The following is a 15703-nucleotide window of genomic DNA, read 5'->3' on the forward strand; positions in this document are numbered from 1 at the left end:
TTTTTCTACCAACTCCTCTGATCACCCGATCTCTGCTCAAGATTGCTTGGGATGGTACAGACTGCATACTGATAGCTCCATGATGGCCGCGACATCCGTGGTTCACGAGACTCCTTCAAATGTCTCATCACACTTATCGCCGCCTTCCCTTGGCAGACGATCTCATCACACAGGGTCACGGCCAGGTCTGGCACCACAGACCACAAATTCTACGTCTTACGGCTTGGAGAATTCAGCTACATCCTTACCACCAAAAGTAGCCGAAGTTATCCTGAATGCTCAAAAGCCGTCTACCAGGCGTTCATACCAGTGCAAGTGGAAGTGTTTCTGCTCGTTTGCATCCTCCCATCTTAATCTTGAGTCTGTACCTCTTCTTTCGATCCTGGAATACCTCCTGTCTCTGCAGGTGTCAGGTCTCAGCTACTCTTCTTTGAAGGTTCACCTTTCAGCCATTTCTGCTTTCCATGAGCCTATTGACGGTCAGACTGTGTTCTCCCATAGACTTTCCAAATCCTTTCTCAAGGGCATGTTGCACCTTCACCCTCCCATCAAACCATTTGTTCCTGGTTGGAGTTTGTCGTTCTTTCACAACTTATGAAACCTCCGTTTGAACCCTTGGCTACTGTGGCCCTTAATCTTCTCTCTTGGAAGACTGCCCTGTTGGTCGCTCTCACTTCTGGACTTATGTGCCTTCCACTCTGACTCACCTTATACAGTTTTTCATAGCAACAAAGTAGTCCTGAGAGCAGACCCCACTTTTCTACCAAAAGTTGTATCGAAATTTCATCTTTCAACTTCTACCTCGTTACCTACGTTCTTTTCTATTCCTAAGGACTCTGGACAAAGAGCTCTACACACCCTCGATGCCAGAAGAGCCTTGTCCTTTTATCTCTCTCGTACACAACCGTTCCATAAGGACCCTAACTTGTTTGTAGCCTACGGCAATCCTCATAGAGGACGCACAATTTCTACCCAGAGACTCTCTAAATGGATATCCATTGCAATCCGGTTGTGCTATGAAGTTGCTAAGCAACCTTTACCTGAAGGCCTTAAGGCTCACTCGACCAGAGCGGTCTCGACCTCCTCGGCCTTCCTGGAGGGCGTCTCCTTAGAGGACATCTGCGCTGCTGCATCATGGTCCTCGCCATCCATGTTCGTCTCGTACTATGCCTTGGACGTTCGTGCCAGACGGGACGCCTCCTTCGGCCAAGTGGTCCTCAGGTCCATCTTCCATTGAATTCACCCCGGTGAGTGCATTCTTATGTTGTGACTATTAAAATGTTTTTTCCTTGCCAGCACCCACCTTCCTTTTGACTTTCAGCTGGCTAGTCACCCATGTGTGGGACTGCACAGAGACCACGAAGAAGATAAACAAGTTGCTTACCTGTAACTGATGATCTTCAAGTGGTCATCTGTGCAGTCACACACGCCCACCCAGCCTTCCCCTCTGCTGGCTTTTTCTGCCTTGATTTTTACCTCTGTAGACTGTCAGTAGCAGCTGGAAGAAACTGAATGGGAATGGCGCCTCCCGCTCTCTCCAGGCATGCGTGGTCGATGCCTGCGCCCCAGAGCGAATGGAAAGCGCGCCAAAAAATGCTCTAGGTGAGCTATTGGAGACTCCGAGGTATGGATCCGTTGCCTGCGGCAAGACCCATGTGTGTGACTGCACAGATGACCACTCGGAGATCATCAGTTACAGGTAAGCAACCTGCTTATCTTCTTCGTGGTCTCTGTGTTTCACACTCATGGGATAGAGCACCTGCGCCAATCCCCGAATTGGTACCTAAAAAGCCCTGGATTTTTTCACGCTCAGCACCAGCAGGCATGCGCAGGCGTCCCAGTAAGCATGCTCGCCGGCACCAGCGCAAGGATCCCGTCAGTTCCTTTCTGACCGCTGCACTGAGAGGATCTCCTTTTGTGTTCCCGGTAGGTAAAATAATCTTTGGATTATTTCTATTAGCTGTATACAGCCCGTTTGTTGTTTTCCTTAGTATAGTTAGTTAGTTAGTTGATAAGATAGTGTTGTTTTAAAAAAAAATTGTTTGACTTTGTCCTTCGGGGCCCCGTTTTCCCCCCGTTTTGCCCCCCTCAGTGTTATTTCTGTGTGGGGTTTTTCTGGCGTCTATGGAAAGGCGTTGTTTTTTTTTTAAGAGGTGCCATTCCTGCGGAAAAAAGATTGCACCCCCGGACAGTTACTTCCTCTGTCTTCTCTGTTTGGGTGAGGGACACCGTGTGGATTCTTGTCTGCACTGCCTGAGCTTCTCAAAGCAGACGCGTAAGAATCGTGCGGCGAGACTGTTGGCCATGTTAGTGGAATCAGCACTTCATCCTCCGAAGATGGCAACGGGCCCGTCGGTACCGATGGGAGAAGCCACGGCCCCTGCAGTCACATTGGTCGAGGCATCACCGATTTGGGCCAATATGCCTGCCGAGCGAGGGCGTTCCACAAAACGGCCCTCTGAAGGGTCAGTGGACACCCCGGCTAAGAAGTGTTGGGACGACTCGGGGACCCAATCATCCCTACCGAAGAAGGCGAAATCTAAGGATAAGCGGTAGAAGAGATTGTCCCGCACTCCTTCCCCTTCTCAAGACGTTTCGGCATCGATGCAGGCTGCTCCGCCTAGGAAGAGCTTGGCGTCTCCACGTCGGAGCCCTTCAGTGTCGAGAGCCAGTGCCTCGCAGCAGTTGCGCTTGTTGGCATCGGAGCACGAGATTGACGTGATCCAACGTTCCCACTCATCAGGATTGTGTCGTCGGAGTGAGAGTGGCTCTGTCTCGGAGGTAGAAGTCTCGGTACCGATTGAGCCGTCAGCACCGCTGAATCAGGCGAGGGGACGTAGAGAGCTCGAGCCAACCACTGTAGCTTGTCGTTTCCCACCACTTCCACTGTGTGATCAGCGCTAGTGGCCTTCTCCCTACGCCTATCCATACCCACCATATCAATGGTACCCTCCTTGCGAATTCGTCGATTGGGACCAACAGTCCAAGGCATCTCACCTGTCGAGGATTTCACAGCACTCTCGGCGGCGTTCGTCAGCATTGGTGTCCATCCCGCCTGAGAGACATGGCGTGACAGTGGAAGAGGTCCAGGCTCAGTCATCGGTGTCAATTGGGTCACCTGTGAGAGCTTCAATGCCGGTGCTTTCCGAACACTCGATAAGGAGTGAGTCTTCGTTGTCGGACTCCGAGGTCGGTACTGACGAGCCGGACAGGGCTTTGAAGTCTTCGCCGGTGTCGCATACAGCTGAGGATCTTCCCTTTTCACCATCGGAGGATCTGAAGTCCTATGGGGACCTGGTGAAGAGGATGGCACTCTCCCTCTCCCTCCTGGTGACACAACCGCAACCCGTCATAGACGATACCATATTTGACATCATGCAGCAGGATACGTCGACGGCGGTTGCCTTGCCTGTTACGAAGGTCATCTTACAGGCGGTGAAGGATCCCTGGGCAAAGCCGGCTTCTACATCAAGGAGATTGGACCACATGTACCACGTCTAAGAGGCTGGTGCAGAATTCCTTTTCACCCACCCGAAGCCAAACTCTGTGGTTGTATCCTCCTCATCAAAGGCTCGCAAGACACACTCCCCCCCACTGGACAAGGAGGGAAAGAAGCTGGATAATGTGGGAAGAAAGTTTTATTCAGCTGGAGCATTGTGGGTTAAGGTATCTAACTATGCTGCGTGCATGGCTAGATACCAATACTCGGTGTGGGAACAACTCACCCCCCTCCTGTCTTCCCTGAGCGAGAAAAGGTCTGCTGCGGAGAAGTTGCAGAAGGAAGGCTTTGCTGTAGCCAAGCAACAACTGGCTGCAGCAAAGCACATGGTAGATGTGTTAGCGAAGACAATCACATCGGCTGTCTGCCTCTGCCACCACTCCTGGCTCAGATCGACGGCTCTTCAGCAGGACACCAGGGCCTTCGTTGAAGATCTGCCCTTTGAGGGAGAAGGCCTCTTCAACTTGACCACGGACAATGCTCTTCAGGAGATGGGTAAGAGCATAAAAGCATCAAGGAACCTGGGTTTCCTGGTTTCTTCTAGGGCCACTAAACCGAAACAGTGGCATAAACCCTGGTCCAAGAAGCCATATCAGAAGTTCTCCCCAGAACAACAGTGGAGACCTCACTCTGCCCAACCTGAGAGTAGGTCCCCATACGGGGGAACAATAGAAACTGCTACGCTTCAGCCCAGACCACTGGCAAGTCTAAGGGTATTTACCCGCAAAAGCAGGGCCTTTGACTTTCTGGTAGCATGCGTCACCACCCCTACTTCTTCTATCCGCCTCAAGGATGCCTACTTGGGGGGGGGGCATCGCTTCAACATGGCGGATGTGTTTTACGATAGCTCCGACCTCTTTCCCTCCCTTACCTTGAAGAAATCTCTATGGATAGCTCCAGAAGTCATGAAATATGAGGAGGAGCTCACGGAAGACGCCCAGATCAACTAAAAAGACAGCTAAGTTGGTAGAAAGCTTTTTTACGCCAGCATTTAATAGAAAATCCCCAGGTGATAAAGGCTCTCCAGTGCTAGACAAAATGGCGCCCGTTACTAATTTTCCCCGCTCTTGATTCCAATATGTAGAATGACGAAGCCCCTATTACAAAAAAAGACTTATCTGCTTTTAAAGATGAGATCTGCATGTTCTTTACAAACTCGATGACTAACTTCAACCAATGAATGCTAAACTTGACTCCCTTGCTGCAGACTTGAAAGAAACTTCTAAGGTGGCAGAAAATGCCACAGAGATGTTATATGCTGCGTAAGATGAAATTAAGGCCCTACAAAGGTTTGAGACTAGGGCAACAGAAAAAATTATGGCGCTAGAAAATCGCTGGAGGGAGCGAAACCTGAAGATAAGGGGATAGAGGGCGCGGAAGAAAATAATTCCATAACAAAATTCATGATAGATTGGCTTGACAAGTCTCTGAATATAGATGGGATATCTCTAAATACCATAAATAAAACATACAGAATAGGATCAAAAGCCCTTTTTGGGAAAAAATACAACAGAGCTTAGAGATGCAGTTCTACAGAAGGCGCGGAAAAATGATTTGAAATTTAAAGGGAAGAAAGTGCTGGTCCTCACAGATCTATCACCAGAGACACTAAAAAACCGAAGAATGCTTAGGGTTGTATTGTCAAAGCTCTTTGTGAAAAAAATTAGATTTCGTTGGAGCCCGGTGTCGGATATTCTGGTTTTCAAAAATGGCACGCTTTTCCAAGCCTCGGATGGAGTCACAGGCAAAGCGTTATTAGCGGCTCTTAACGTCCCTATCACGCAAGAAGAAGAAGAAATGCTGCTCTCTACCGTCCAAACTGAAAATGAGGCTAGATGAACTGTTTTTTATACTAAGGTGCTATACATTGGTATATATGTTAAAACTTATTAACCTCAATTTTTAGGTTTCATTCCAGAGAATTGCTCCAAGCAAAGCTTCAGATCGGAAAGGAACAGTTCTTTTCGTTTCTGAGACTATTGGAATATCTTAGCTGAAAAGATCCTTCAAGAAATACAGAGGAACTCTTGTTTAAAAAGAGCCTAAAAATGAACTGCAAAACCTTTGCTTAAAATTTGCATGATGTAAATAGTTTATAAGAAACTCTTTTAATGATATAACTGAGATTTATACTTATTACAATGAGCTGTTTGTTTTAAATTAAGCAGTTAATGCATAACTCAGGGCTATAATAGTGCATATGGCCATTCACAGGTGTATAGCTTTATGAATTTATTTGGTTCTGCTATAGTTAATGAATTTTTATAATTGGTGACCTTAAAGTTTAATGATTAAGGTTAGATAATATATGCAATTAGTTTAGTTTAGTATAGTGTTTGAAACATAATTAACAATACTCCTAAAATGAATTATATGGTATCTCTCTGTTATGTATTGTTCATAAGTGGCCAGGCTGCATGGCAATGGTCACCTAAGGGAGACCCTCAGGTTCCCGGATGTGGCTCGCCAGTGGCCCCGCCCCTCAACATCTGTGGCGGGAAGTTTAACTGACCAGGATTGGCCTGGTCGGACCAGGGGGGCCGTCCGGGGAAATGTATATATGCGGGACCCCGGCCGCGTGTACTCACTTTTGTAATGTGCTCGCAATAAAGAATGTTGCCTTCAAACCGTCTCGGTTTCCAGTACATTACACTCTCCTAATTATTAGTTAAGTTTAGTCAACAAAGCCTTCCTAAGATAATAGCTTAAATATACATTCTTATAAAATTAATTAGAAAAGAGAAGAAAAGGTTACTAGTTAATTAAGCTATCATTAAACCTACTAGAAAAAATTGAACAGGTCAAAGTATTTATTTTATCAAATTTATATTTTTATTTCAAAACCTCCCTGGGCTAATAAAGTCTGAGACTTTCAAAAAATGGAAAACTTTGATACTAGACTATATTTGGGCAGGGAAGAAACATAGAATTGCCTACTCTGTGTTAACTAAACCATGGTGGCTTGGCTTTACCAGATCTGGAAAACTACTACTGCACAGTTAAAATATATTATTTTATATTCTACACCCAACAGAAAAAAGGATTGGATTCTAATACAGCAAACATATGCATAACCAGATTTACTCCATGAAACAATATGGAACCTGCCTAAGTATCGCAACCCCAATATCCAACTGAATCCCTTCTTAACTCTTACCTTACAGGTGTGGAATAAAAACAAAATTAGGCTAGCTCCTCCTCCTTCGCCTGCAACAGTCTTCTTAGGTCAGGATTGGTTCCCAGCTGCCAAAGCTAGGTTAAATTTTCAAAATTGGAGGCAAAAAGGAGTCTTTAGATTTAAACACTTAAATATAAATAACTTAATGAGAACAAATTAGAAAGAAAATACCAACTTGAAGCCAATTGGTTGCAATATAGCCAAGTCCATCATTTAATGCATAATCCAAACATTTTATCTCAAATTAACAGACCATTAAATTCCTTTGAAAAAGCTCTGTCAGACATAGAACCTAAACTTAAGGGTAAAACACCAATTATATATAAGGCACTTACTCAGTATAAATTAAACAAAGAAAATTCCCAACAAAAAGCATGGATCAAAGACTGTGGCAAACATATTACAACTGAAAATTGGTTTAGCATTTGGTCGTCAAAACTATACCATACTCCTTTATTAAACTTACGACTACAACATTTTAAATTATTCTCCAGGTGGTATTTAACACCACTACAAATATTTCTGCAAAGAGAACAACTAATGCAAATTGCTGGAGAGGATGTAACAACATAGGTTCATTTATTCATTGCTGGTGGGATTGTCCTTTAATTTTAAATTTCTGGAATTTAATTATACCAACAATTGAACAAATTATAAATCACAAAATTCCTTTTTCTCCTGAATCGATTCTGTTAAACCTTTGGAATAATAAACAAGTGCCGAAATATAAAGCAGAATTAACATCATTGCTTTTACTGGCTGCAAAAATATTAATTGCACAACAGTGGAAATCAACATCTTCGACAGTTTCGACCCTTAAGAGACTCACCTTGGAAGAGGTTTGTAATTCCACCTGTGGCACTCCGAACACTGAAGTGGTGGAAATCAAAGGACAACATATGTCAGGGAGCTCCCTTCCACCTACCTGCAACAACAGTGACAATCACCACAGATGTGTCTTTGTGGGGCTGGGGGGCTCATATGGACTCTCTGTGTGTGGGGGGCCCTTGGCCTTCCCAATTGACTCACTGTCATATAAATTACCTGGAACTGCTAGCAGTTCACTTTGCTCTTCGGTCTTTCTGCCCCATGGTGGCGGGGAAGGTTGTTGCCCTGCTAACAGACAATACTACTGCCCTGTGTTATAGCAACAGGCAGGGTGAGACAGTTTCTCGACGGCTCTGTGCGCTGGCACTGGAACTGTGGTCGGAGTGCCCACAGCACGACATCTTTGTGAAGGCTGCGCACCTCCTAGGGGTGCTAAACCTGCAAGCGGACTCTGAGCAGGGGTGCAGCTTCCCCACATGAGTGGGAGATACAGTGGCGCTTCCTTCAACCCGTGTTTCAGCTCTGGGGGACCCCTCAGGTGGATGTGTTTGCCACAGCCAGAAACCGGAAGTGTCCTCTGTTTTGTTCCAGAGGGGGCACGGATCCATAGTTGTTGTGAGACGGTCTGTTGTTCCCATGGGAAGGTCAGTTCCTAAATCTGTTCCCACCTCTGCCACTGTTGACAAGAGTTGTCAACAAGATCGCAAGAGAGAGACCATGCTGCATCCTGGTGACCCCGTAGTGGCCTCGGCAGAACTGGTTCACGATCTTAAGAACATAAGAGAAGCCATGTTGGATCAGGCCAACGGCCCATCCAGTCCAACACTCTGTGTCACACAGTGGCAAATTTTTTTATATATACACACACACTGTGGCTAATAGCCACTGATGGACCTCTGCTCCATATTTTTATCTAAACCCCTCTTGAAGGTGGCGAGTGGGTTCTTCTACCAGTTCCCGGCGGAACCGGACCTCCTGTCGGCTCAGGACGGTCATGTATTCCATCACAACGTGCCTCACCTGAAGCTGACAGCATGGTTCATTGACCCTGCGAGTTCTCCAGCAGAGTCCAACACGTCTTCCTGAACAGCAGGAAGTTGCCTACTCGTGCTTCCTATGATAGGAAGTGGCGGAGGTTTCTTCAGTTTTTAGTTGATCCTGCAGTTTCACCCCAATGGGTGAGACTGTCGGTGATTTTTGAATTTTTGTTATCTCTGGTGGATGCTGGCCTTGCTTTTTCATCGGTTAAAGTTTATTTGGCAGCAATATCTGCGTTCCATGAGCCAGTAGAGGGGCATTCAGTATTTGCACACCCTCACTCTAAGAGATTTTTGAAGGGTTTGCTTAGGCTTCATCCTCCATCAAGATCACCCCCACAGTTGTGGGACTTGACTTTAGTGTTAGATAGATTGACTCGGCGTCCCTTCGAGCCAATGGCCACATGTTTGTTACAGCTTCTATCTTGGAAGACTGCTTTTTTGGTAGCCATCACATCAGCACGCCATGCAGGGGAGCTCACGGCTATGCGTTGTGACTGCCCATATCTAGTTTTTCAAGAGTCTGGAGTGTCGTTAGCTCCTGATATTTCTTTTTTCCCCAAGGTGGTTTCTCAGTTTCACCTTAAGTTAGAAGTTTGGTTGCCCACGTTTTATCCTACACCTTCCTCGGATGAGGAACGTAGGTGGCATGCTCTAGATGTTAAGCGTGCCTTATTGTTTTATTTGAGTCACTCCAAGAGTTTTCGTAAGGACCAGCATCTTTTTGTTTCTTATGCTGCTCCTAAGTTGGGTTCCAGAATCTCGTCTCAGCAGCTTTCAAATTGGCTCACTGAGACTATTAAACTGTGTTATTTGTTGGCAAAGAAGCCATTGCCTGGGCCCATTCGTGGACACTCTACAAGAGCGATGGCGATGCTGCAAGCTGTTTCACAAGAGCGGTGCTGCAAGCTGTTTCTTCTGGTTGACCGTCTTCCTGCATCCAGGTATGCCTTGCTTGCTAATCTCCCATGAGTGTGAAGCACAGAGACCACGAAGAAGATAGACAGGTTGCTTACCTGTAACTGTAGATCTTCGAGTGGTCATCTGTGCATTCACACTACCCGCCCTCCTTCCCCACTGCTGAAGGTCTCCCTCCAGTAGGGGCTTCCAGCGGTCAGGAAGGAACTGGCGGGATCCTCCCGCTGGCGCCGGCGAGCATGCGTACTGGGACGCCTGCGCGTGCCCGTTGGTGCCGAGCACTAAAAAATCCCGGGCTTTTTAGGTACTGATTCGGGGATTGGCGCAGGCGCTTTATCCCATGTGTGTGAATGCACAGATGACCACTTGAAGATCTACAGTTACAGGTAAGCAACCTGTCTTTATATTGACTATAACTTTTCAGACTTCAGTGATTTGCATGTGTGACTAGTGAATCAGTAGAAGAATCCATCATGGGCACATGTAATACCATCACTTGCTGGCACTGGGTTCTTCTAGCCATTCAGTAGCTGTCTGCCTATATAGTGCTGCAGCCAATGTCATCCAGTAAGAATACAGCAGCTGTATTGGCTTTCACAAGTTGCAGAAAAGCAGAACATGCTACTGTTTCTCCGTTTAGAAAAAAATGCAAGTAGGCAGTGCAGCATTCTCTGTGGTAGTGCTGCATGTCAGAATTCCCTTCTTTGAAAACTAACCTATACTTAGCCCTTTATAAAATAGTATCCAGTCCCGTCCCCCCCCCCCAAAAAAAATGTGGTATAGTGCTTAAGGTGCCAGGCCCAAAGGAGAGTTAGGTAAAGCTGACTAGCTAATTTTGGACTAGTCACTCTGACAGTCTAATCTATCTCACAGGATTGTCATGATGAGAAAAAAATGATGCAAGCCATTCTCATAGAATCAGAGAGTTGGAAGGGACCTTCAGGCTCATCTAGTCCAGCCCCCTGCACAATGCAGGAAATTCACAAATATCTCCCCCTGAGTTCACAGAATCAGCTTTGCTGTCAGATGTCCATCTAGCCTCTGTTTAAAAACCTCTGAAGAAGGAGAGCCCACCACCTCCCAAGGGAGCCTGTTTCAGTGAGGAACTGATATAACTGTCAGGAAGTTCTTCCTGGTGTTTAGCCGAAAATTCTTTTGATTTAATTTCAACCCACTGGTTCTGGTCCAACCTTCTGGGGCAACAGAAAACAACTCCACACCATTCTCTATAAGATAGCCCTTCAAGTACTTGAAGATGGTGATCATATCACCTCTCAGTCCACTTCTCTCCAGGCTAAACATACCCTGCTTCTTCAACCGTTCCTCATAGGACCTGGTCTCCAGACCCCTCACCATCTTCATTGCTCTCATCTGGACACCTTCCAGCTCGTCTATATCCAAGACTTTTTAAAAGCAAAAATGCACCGGAATGCTGTTCCGGCTGGCTTGGCATCAGGGGGTGTGGCCTGATATGCAAATGAGTTCATGCTGGACTTTTTCTACAAAAAAGCCCTGGTGAAACTATGGTGATGTCAGGGAGTGTGGCCTGATATGCAAATGATTTCCTGCTGGGCTTTTTCTACAAAAACCCCCTTGCCTATATCCTTCTTAACTTGTAGTGTCCAAAACTGAACACAGTACTCTAGGTGAGGTCTAATCAGAGCAGAGTAAAGCAATATCATCACTTCACGTAATCTGGACACTATACTGCTGTTGATACAGCCCGAAATTGCATTTGCCTTTTTAGCCACCACATCACACTATTGGCTCATGTTCAGCATATGGTCCACTAAGACCCCTAGATCCTTTTCACACATTTGTTGTTGTTCAGTCGCACAGTTGAGTCTGATTCTTTGTGAACCCATGGACAAAGTCACGTCAGGCCCTCCTGTCTTCCACCATCCTCTGAAGTCTGCTCAAATTCGTGTTAGTTACATCAGTAACACTGTCTAGCCATCTCATCTTTTGCTGTTCCCGTCTTCTTTTGCCTTCTGTCTTTCCCAGCATCAGGATCTTCTCCAGTGAGTGCTCCCTTCTCATTTGGTGGCCAAAGTATTTGAGCTTCAGCTTCAGCATCTGACCTTCAGAGAACAGTCAAGGTTGATTTCCCTTAGGACTGACTGATTTGATCTTCTTGCAGTCCAAGGGACGCTCAAGATTCTTCTCCAGCACCACAGCTCGAAAGCATCTATTCCTCTGCGCTCAGCCTTCCTTATGGTCCAACTCTCACAGCCATACATTACTACTGGGAATACCAGAGCTTTGACTATACGGACTTTTGTTGGCAGGGTCATGTTTCTACTTTTTATTGCCTAGGTTCGCCATAGCTGGCCTCCCAAGGAGCAAACGTCTTTTAATTTCATGGCTACAGTCACCATCTGCAGAGATCCTGGATCCCAGAAATGGGATCAACTACATACTACTGCCAAAACAAGTCTTCCCCATCCTATAACCATGCATTGGATGCAGAATGTTACATTTATCTCTGCTAAAATTCATTTTATTGGTTTTAGCCCAGTTTTCCAGCCTGTCAAGATCATTCTGTATCCTGTTTCTGACTTCTATTGTATTTGCAACCCCTCCCAATGTAGTATCTTCCGCAATTTTAATAAGCATTCCCTCTATTTCTTCATCCAAATCATTTATAAAAGATATTAAACAAAACAGGTTCTATGACAGATCCTTGAGGCATCCCACTTGTCACTTCTCTCCAAGAGGATGAGGAACCATTCACAAGTACTCTTTGGGTACGATCTGTCAACCAATTACAGATCCACCTAACAGTAACAGGATGCAAACCACATTTTATCAGCTTGCCAACAGGAATAGTATGTGTATGTGGAACCTTGTGAAAAGCCTTACTGAATCAAGATAAACTATGTCTACAGCATTCCCCTAATCCGGCAAGGTAATAACGTTCTAAAAAAAGAGATAACGGTTAGTCTGGCATGACTTGTTCTTGAGTAACCCATGCTGGCTCTTAGTAATCACAGCCATATTTTCTAAATTCTCAGTGACTGACTGCCTGATAATTTGTTCTAAAACCTTTCCAGGTATAGGCATCAAGCTGACAGGTTGGTAATTACCCACATCCTCCTTTTCCTCCTTCTTAAAGATGAGGACAACATTTGCCAGCCACCAATCTTCTGTCACCTCACCTGTTCTCCAAGAATTCTCAAAAATATTGGACAGAGGCTCAGAAATTATGTTTACAAGTTCTTTTGGTACCCTTGGGTGCAGTTCATCTAGCCCCGAGCCAGTTTGGTGTAGTGGTTAAGTGTGCGGACTCTTATCTGGTAGAACCGGGTTTGATTCCCCACTCCTCCACTTGCACCTGCTGGAATGGCCTTGGGTCAGCCATAGCCCTGGCAGAGGTTGTCCTTGAAAGGGCAGCTGCTGTGAGAGCCCTCTCCAGCCCCACCCACCTCACAGGGTGTCTGTTGTGGGGGAGGAAGGTAAAGGAGATTGTGAGCCGCTCTGAGACTCTTCGGAGTGGAGGGTGGGATATAAATCCAATATCATCTTCTTCTAATTTAATTTAAAGCAACTAGGTGGTGATGTTGACCCTAGACTGCAACTCCCTTCCCTCATCATATGTTCTGTTTTTGCCATGTTAAGCACTGTTTCCCTCACAAGAGAAGAATGAGAAAAAGTAGGAATTGAACAGTTCCACCCTTTCTTCATCACCTGTTACAATTTCACTTTCCTGTCCCCACAAGGGGCCTACCATATCCTTGCTGTTTTTCTTACTTTGTACATAAGAAAAGAACTCTTTTTTGTTGTTTTTAGCATATCTCACTAGCCTAAGCTCATACTGAGCTTTAGCTTTCCTAAATTTCTCTCTACAAGCATTGGTTATTTGCTTATATTCATCCATGGTTTTAAGACCCTCCTTCCGTTTCCTAAATGAGTCATACTGAGCTTTAGCTTTCCTAACTCTTTTCTCTGCAAGCACTGGTTATTTGTTTATATTCATCCTCGGTTATAAATCTTTCCTTCCATTTCCTAAATGAGTCTTTTTTATTTCTCAAGTCTTTAGAGAGCTGTTTATGGAGCCACCTTGGCTTCTTTAGGCCCTTTCCATTTTTCCTTCTCATAGGAATTGTTTGTGATTATGCCTTCAATATTTCCCACCCCTCTTGAACTCCCTTCTCCTGAAGTATTTCTGACCATGGGATTCTACCCAGCATAACTCTGATCTTCACTGTGTAAGTGAAAGTAAGCTGTGTGTCCTGTCTGAAGTATTCAAGAGTTACTATTAGAATTTTGCATAACATTATTCCCTGATACTTTTTGGTTATCTCAATCTCCCCTGCAGCAGCCATTTTGTGGTTGGCTCCACCTCCTATATCAGACATTATGTAGCTGTGCCCACCATTCTGTGTCATAATTTCAAAGGGTCTATGGGCTCAGAAAGGAGGGGCCCCCAAACTAATGTTTATTAGTGCCTTCTGAGTAGTTGTGACATTATAACCCACGTTAAGAAGACTAGTAGAAGAATCAGCCTACAACATGAAGCTGATTAAAGGAGCAAGCCTTAGTAGGTCAGCTTGGAAGTAAGCCTTATAAGGTTGTGCTAGGTTTGCAGCCCAACTCATCCACTTTGGGATTTATGTTGTAGGCCATTCATGGAATTAGCAGATTATCCTGCAGAAAGCCAGGCAACCACACAATTCATCAGTAGTGTTTCTGTTAGATAAATGCATCTATATCTAGGGTTGCCAAGTACAATTAGAGAAAAATCTGGGGACTTTGGGGGCGGAGCCTGGAGACTTTGGGGGTGGAGCCAGGAGACATTGGGGGTGGAGCCAAGAACAAGGATGTGACAAGCATAATTGAACTCCAAGGGAGTTCTGGCCATCACATTTAAAGGGACAGCTCACCTTTTTAAATGCCTTTCTTCCATAGGAAATAATTAAGGATAGGGGCACCATCTTTTGGGGCTCATAGAATTGGACCCTCTGGTCCAATCGTTTTGAAACTTGGGGGGTATTTTGGGGAGAGGCACTAGATGCGATACTAAAAATTTGGTGCCTCTACCTCAAAAAATAGACCCCCCCCAGAGCCCCCAATACCCATGGATGAATTCCCTATTATTCCCTATGGGAATCGTTCTCCATAGGGAATAATAGAGTGCCCAGTAGACATTTCCCTCCCCCCCCCCATGCTTTCTAAAGGGGTGAGGGCCTCCAAACCAGGGAATCCCCTGCCCCCTCCCTCTCTCACACACACAAATACTTACCAGACCGGAGAACTCTTGCTGTGAAAACGAAAGCAAAAGAAAGGGAGGGGCCGTTCTCCCAAGCCCTTCCTGCTTCCTGCCCAGCCTTAAAGGGGCATACATTTTACAAACGGCTCAGGAGCTCTATAATAACATGAAGCCTACAGGTATGTTCTCTCCCCCCCACCCCCCGCTTCCCAATTTTTGAAGAGCGGGAGATGAGGCTGCGAACCCAGGGGTCTCCCACCAGAGCGGGAGGTTTGGGAAGCCTATCTATATCTCATTAATCAGTTTTAAATGTTTGAAAATGAACCAGCATCACTAAAGACTTCCAAGCTGCTAGTTTGGGTCTTGGCGATTTTCCAGAAAAATGTGTAAATGTTAAGCTGTCAGTAAGCAGCATGTTATCTTGTTTGCTTAAAGCTGTTTCTCTTATGCTTCAAAAAATTATCAGTATTTTTTAAATTTCAGATTCTTGAGATCACTCTTCATATTGCCAGCTACATTAACAATTTGCATCAGCAAAAAGGAACTTCTCACCACTTCTCTGCTCCTGCAATATTATCTCTTCAAGCAGAAAGACAAAATTGCAAGGACATAGGTCGTTGCCCATTTTTGCTGAAGAACAGACCAACTAAAGGACCTACTTTGTTATGAAAAGGTCATACCTATGGAAATGAATAGTGATTACATGTTGGACAATAGCATTACGTTGTGCTAGAGGAGCTAAAATAAAATAGTGGATTTTGATGATTCATTAGTGGTATTACCATGAATTTATTCTGGCCTAAACTGAAAGTGATGTAAAAGATTACCTCATTTTTTAGAAAGACTCTTGGAGCATCTAAATAGCATTTGCAAATATTTAAATAGATGAGTGTTCTGATATAGACCCTGTAAACCTGAAATGAAGACTAGTTTTTCTTCCTACATATGACATTAAGAAAATGAAGGAAAGGAAAGGTCCCCTGTGCAAGCATCAGTCGTTTCCGACTCTGGGGTGACGTTGCTTTCACAACGTT

At 45.2% G+C, this 15703-nt stretch overlaps 1 protein-coding gene across 1 annotated transcript in view; it reads left to right on the forward strand.

The window, feature by feature from the left end:
- The window catches only part of PLEKHH2 (pleckstrin homology, MyTH4 and FERM domain containing H2), a 176536-nt gene extending 161104 nt beyond the window's left edge, over nucleotides 1–15432 (forward strand). Inside the window, exon 29 of the mRNA XM_060247539.1 lies at nucleotides 15153–15432. Within this exon, the coding sequence (XP_060103522.1) occupies nucleotides 15153–15338 (186 nt within the window). The 3' untranslated portion in view covers nucleotides 15339–15432. The remainder of the gene's footprint in view (nucleotides 1–15152) is intronic.
- Nucleotides 15433–15703: the final 271 nt, after the last annotated feature.

This window comes from Heteronotia binoei, chromosome 1, assembly GCF_032191835.1.
Source record: "Heteronotia binoei isolate CCM8104 ecotype False Entrance Well chromosome 1, APGP_CSIRO_Hbin_v1, whole genome shotgun sequence".
Classification (NCBI taxonomy): Eukaryota; Metazoa; Chordata; class Lepidosauria; order Squamata; family Gekkonidae; genus Heteronotia; species Heteronotia binoei.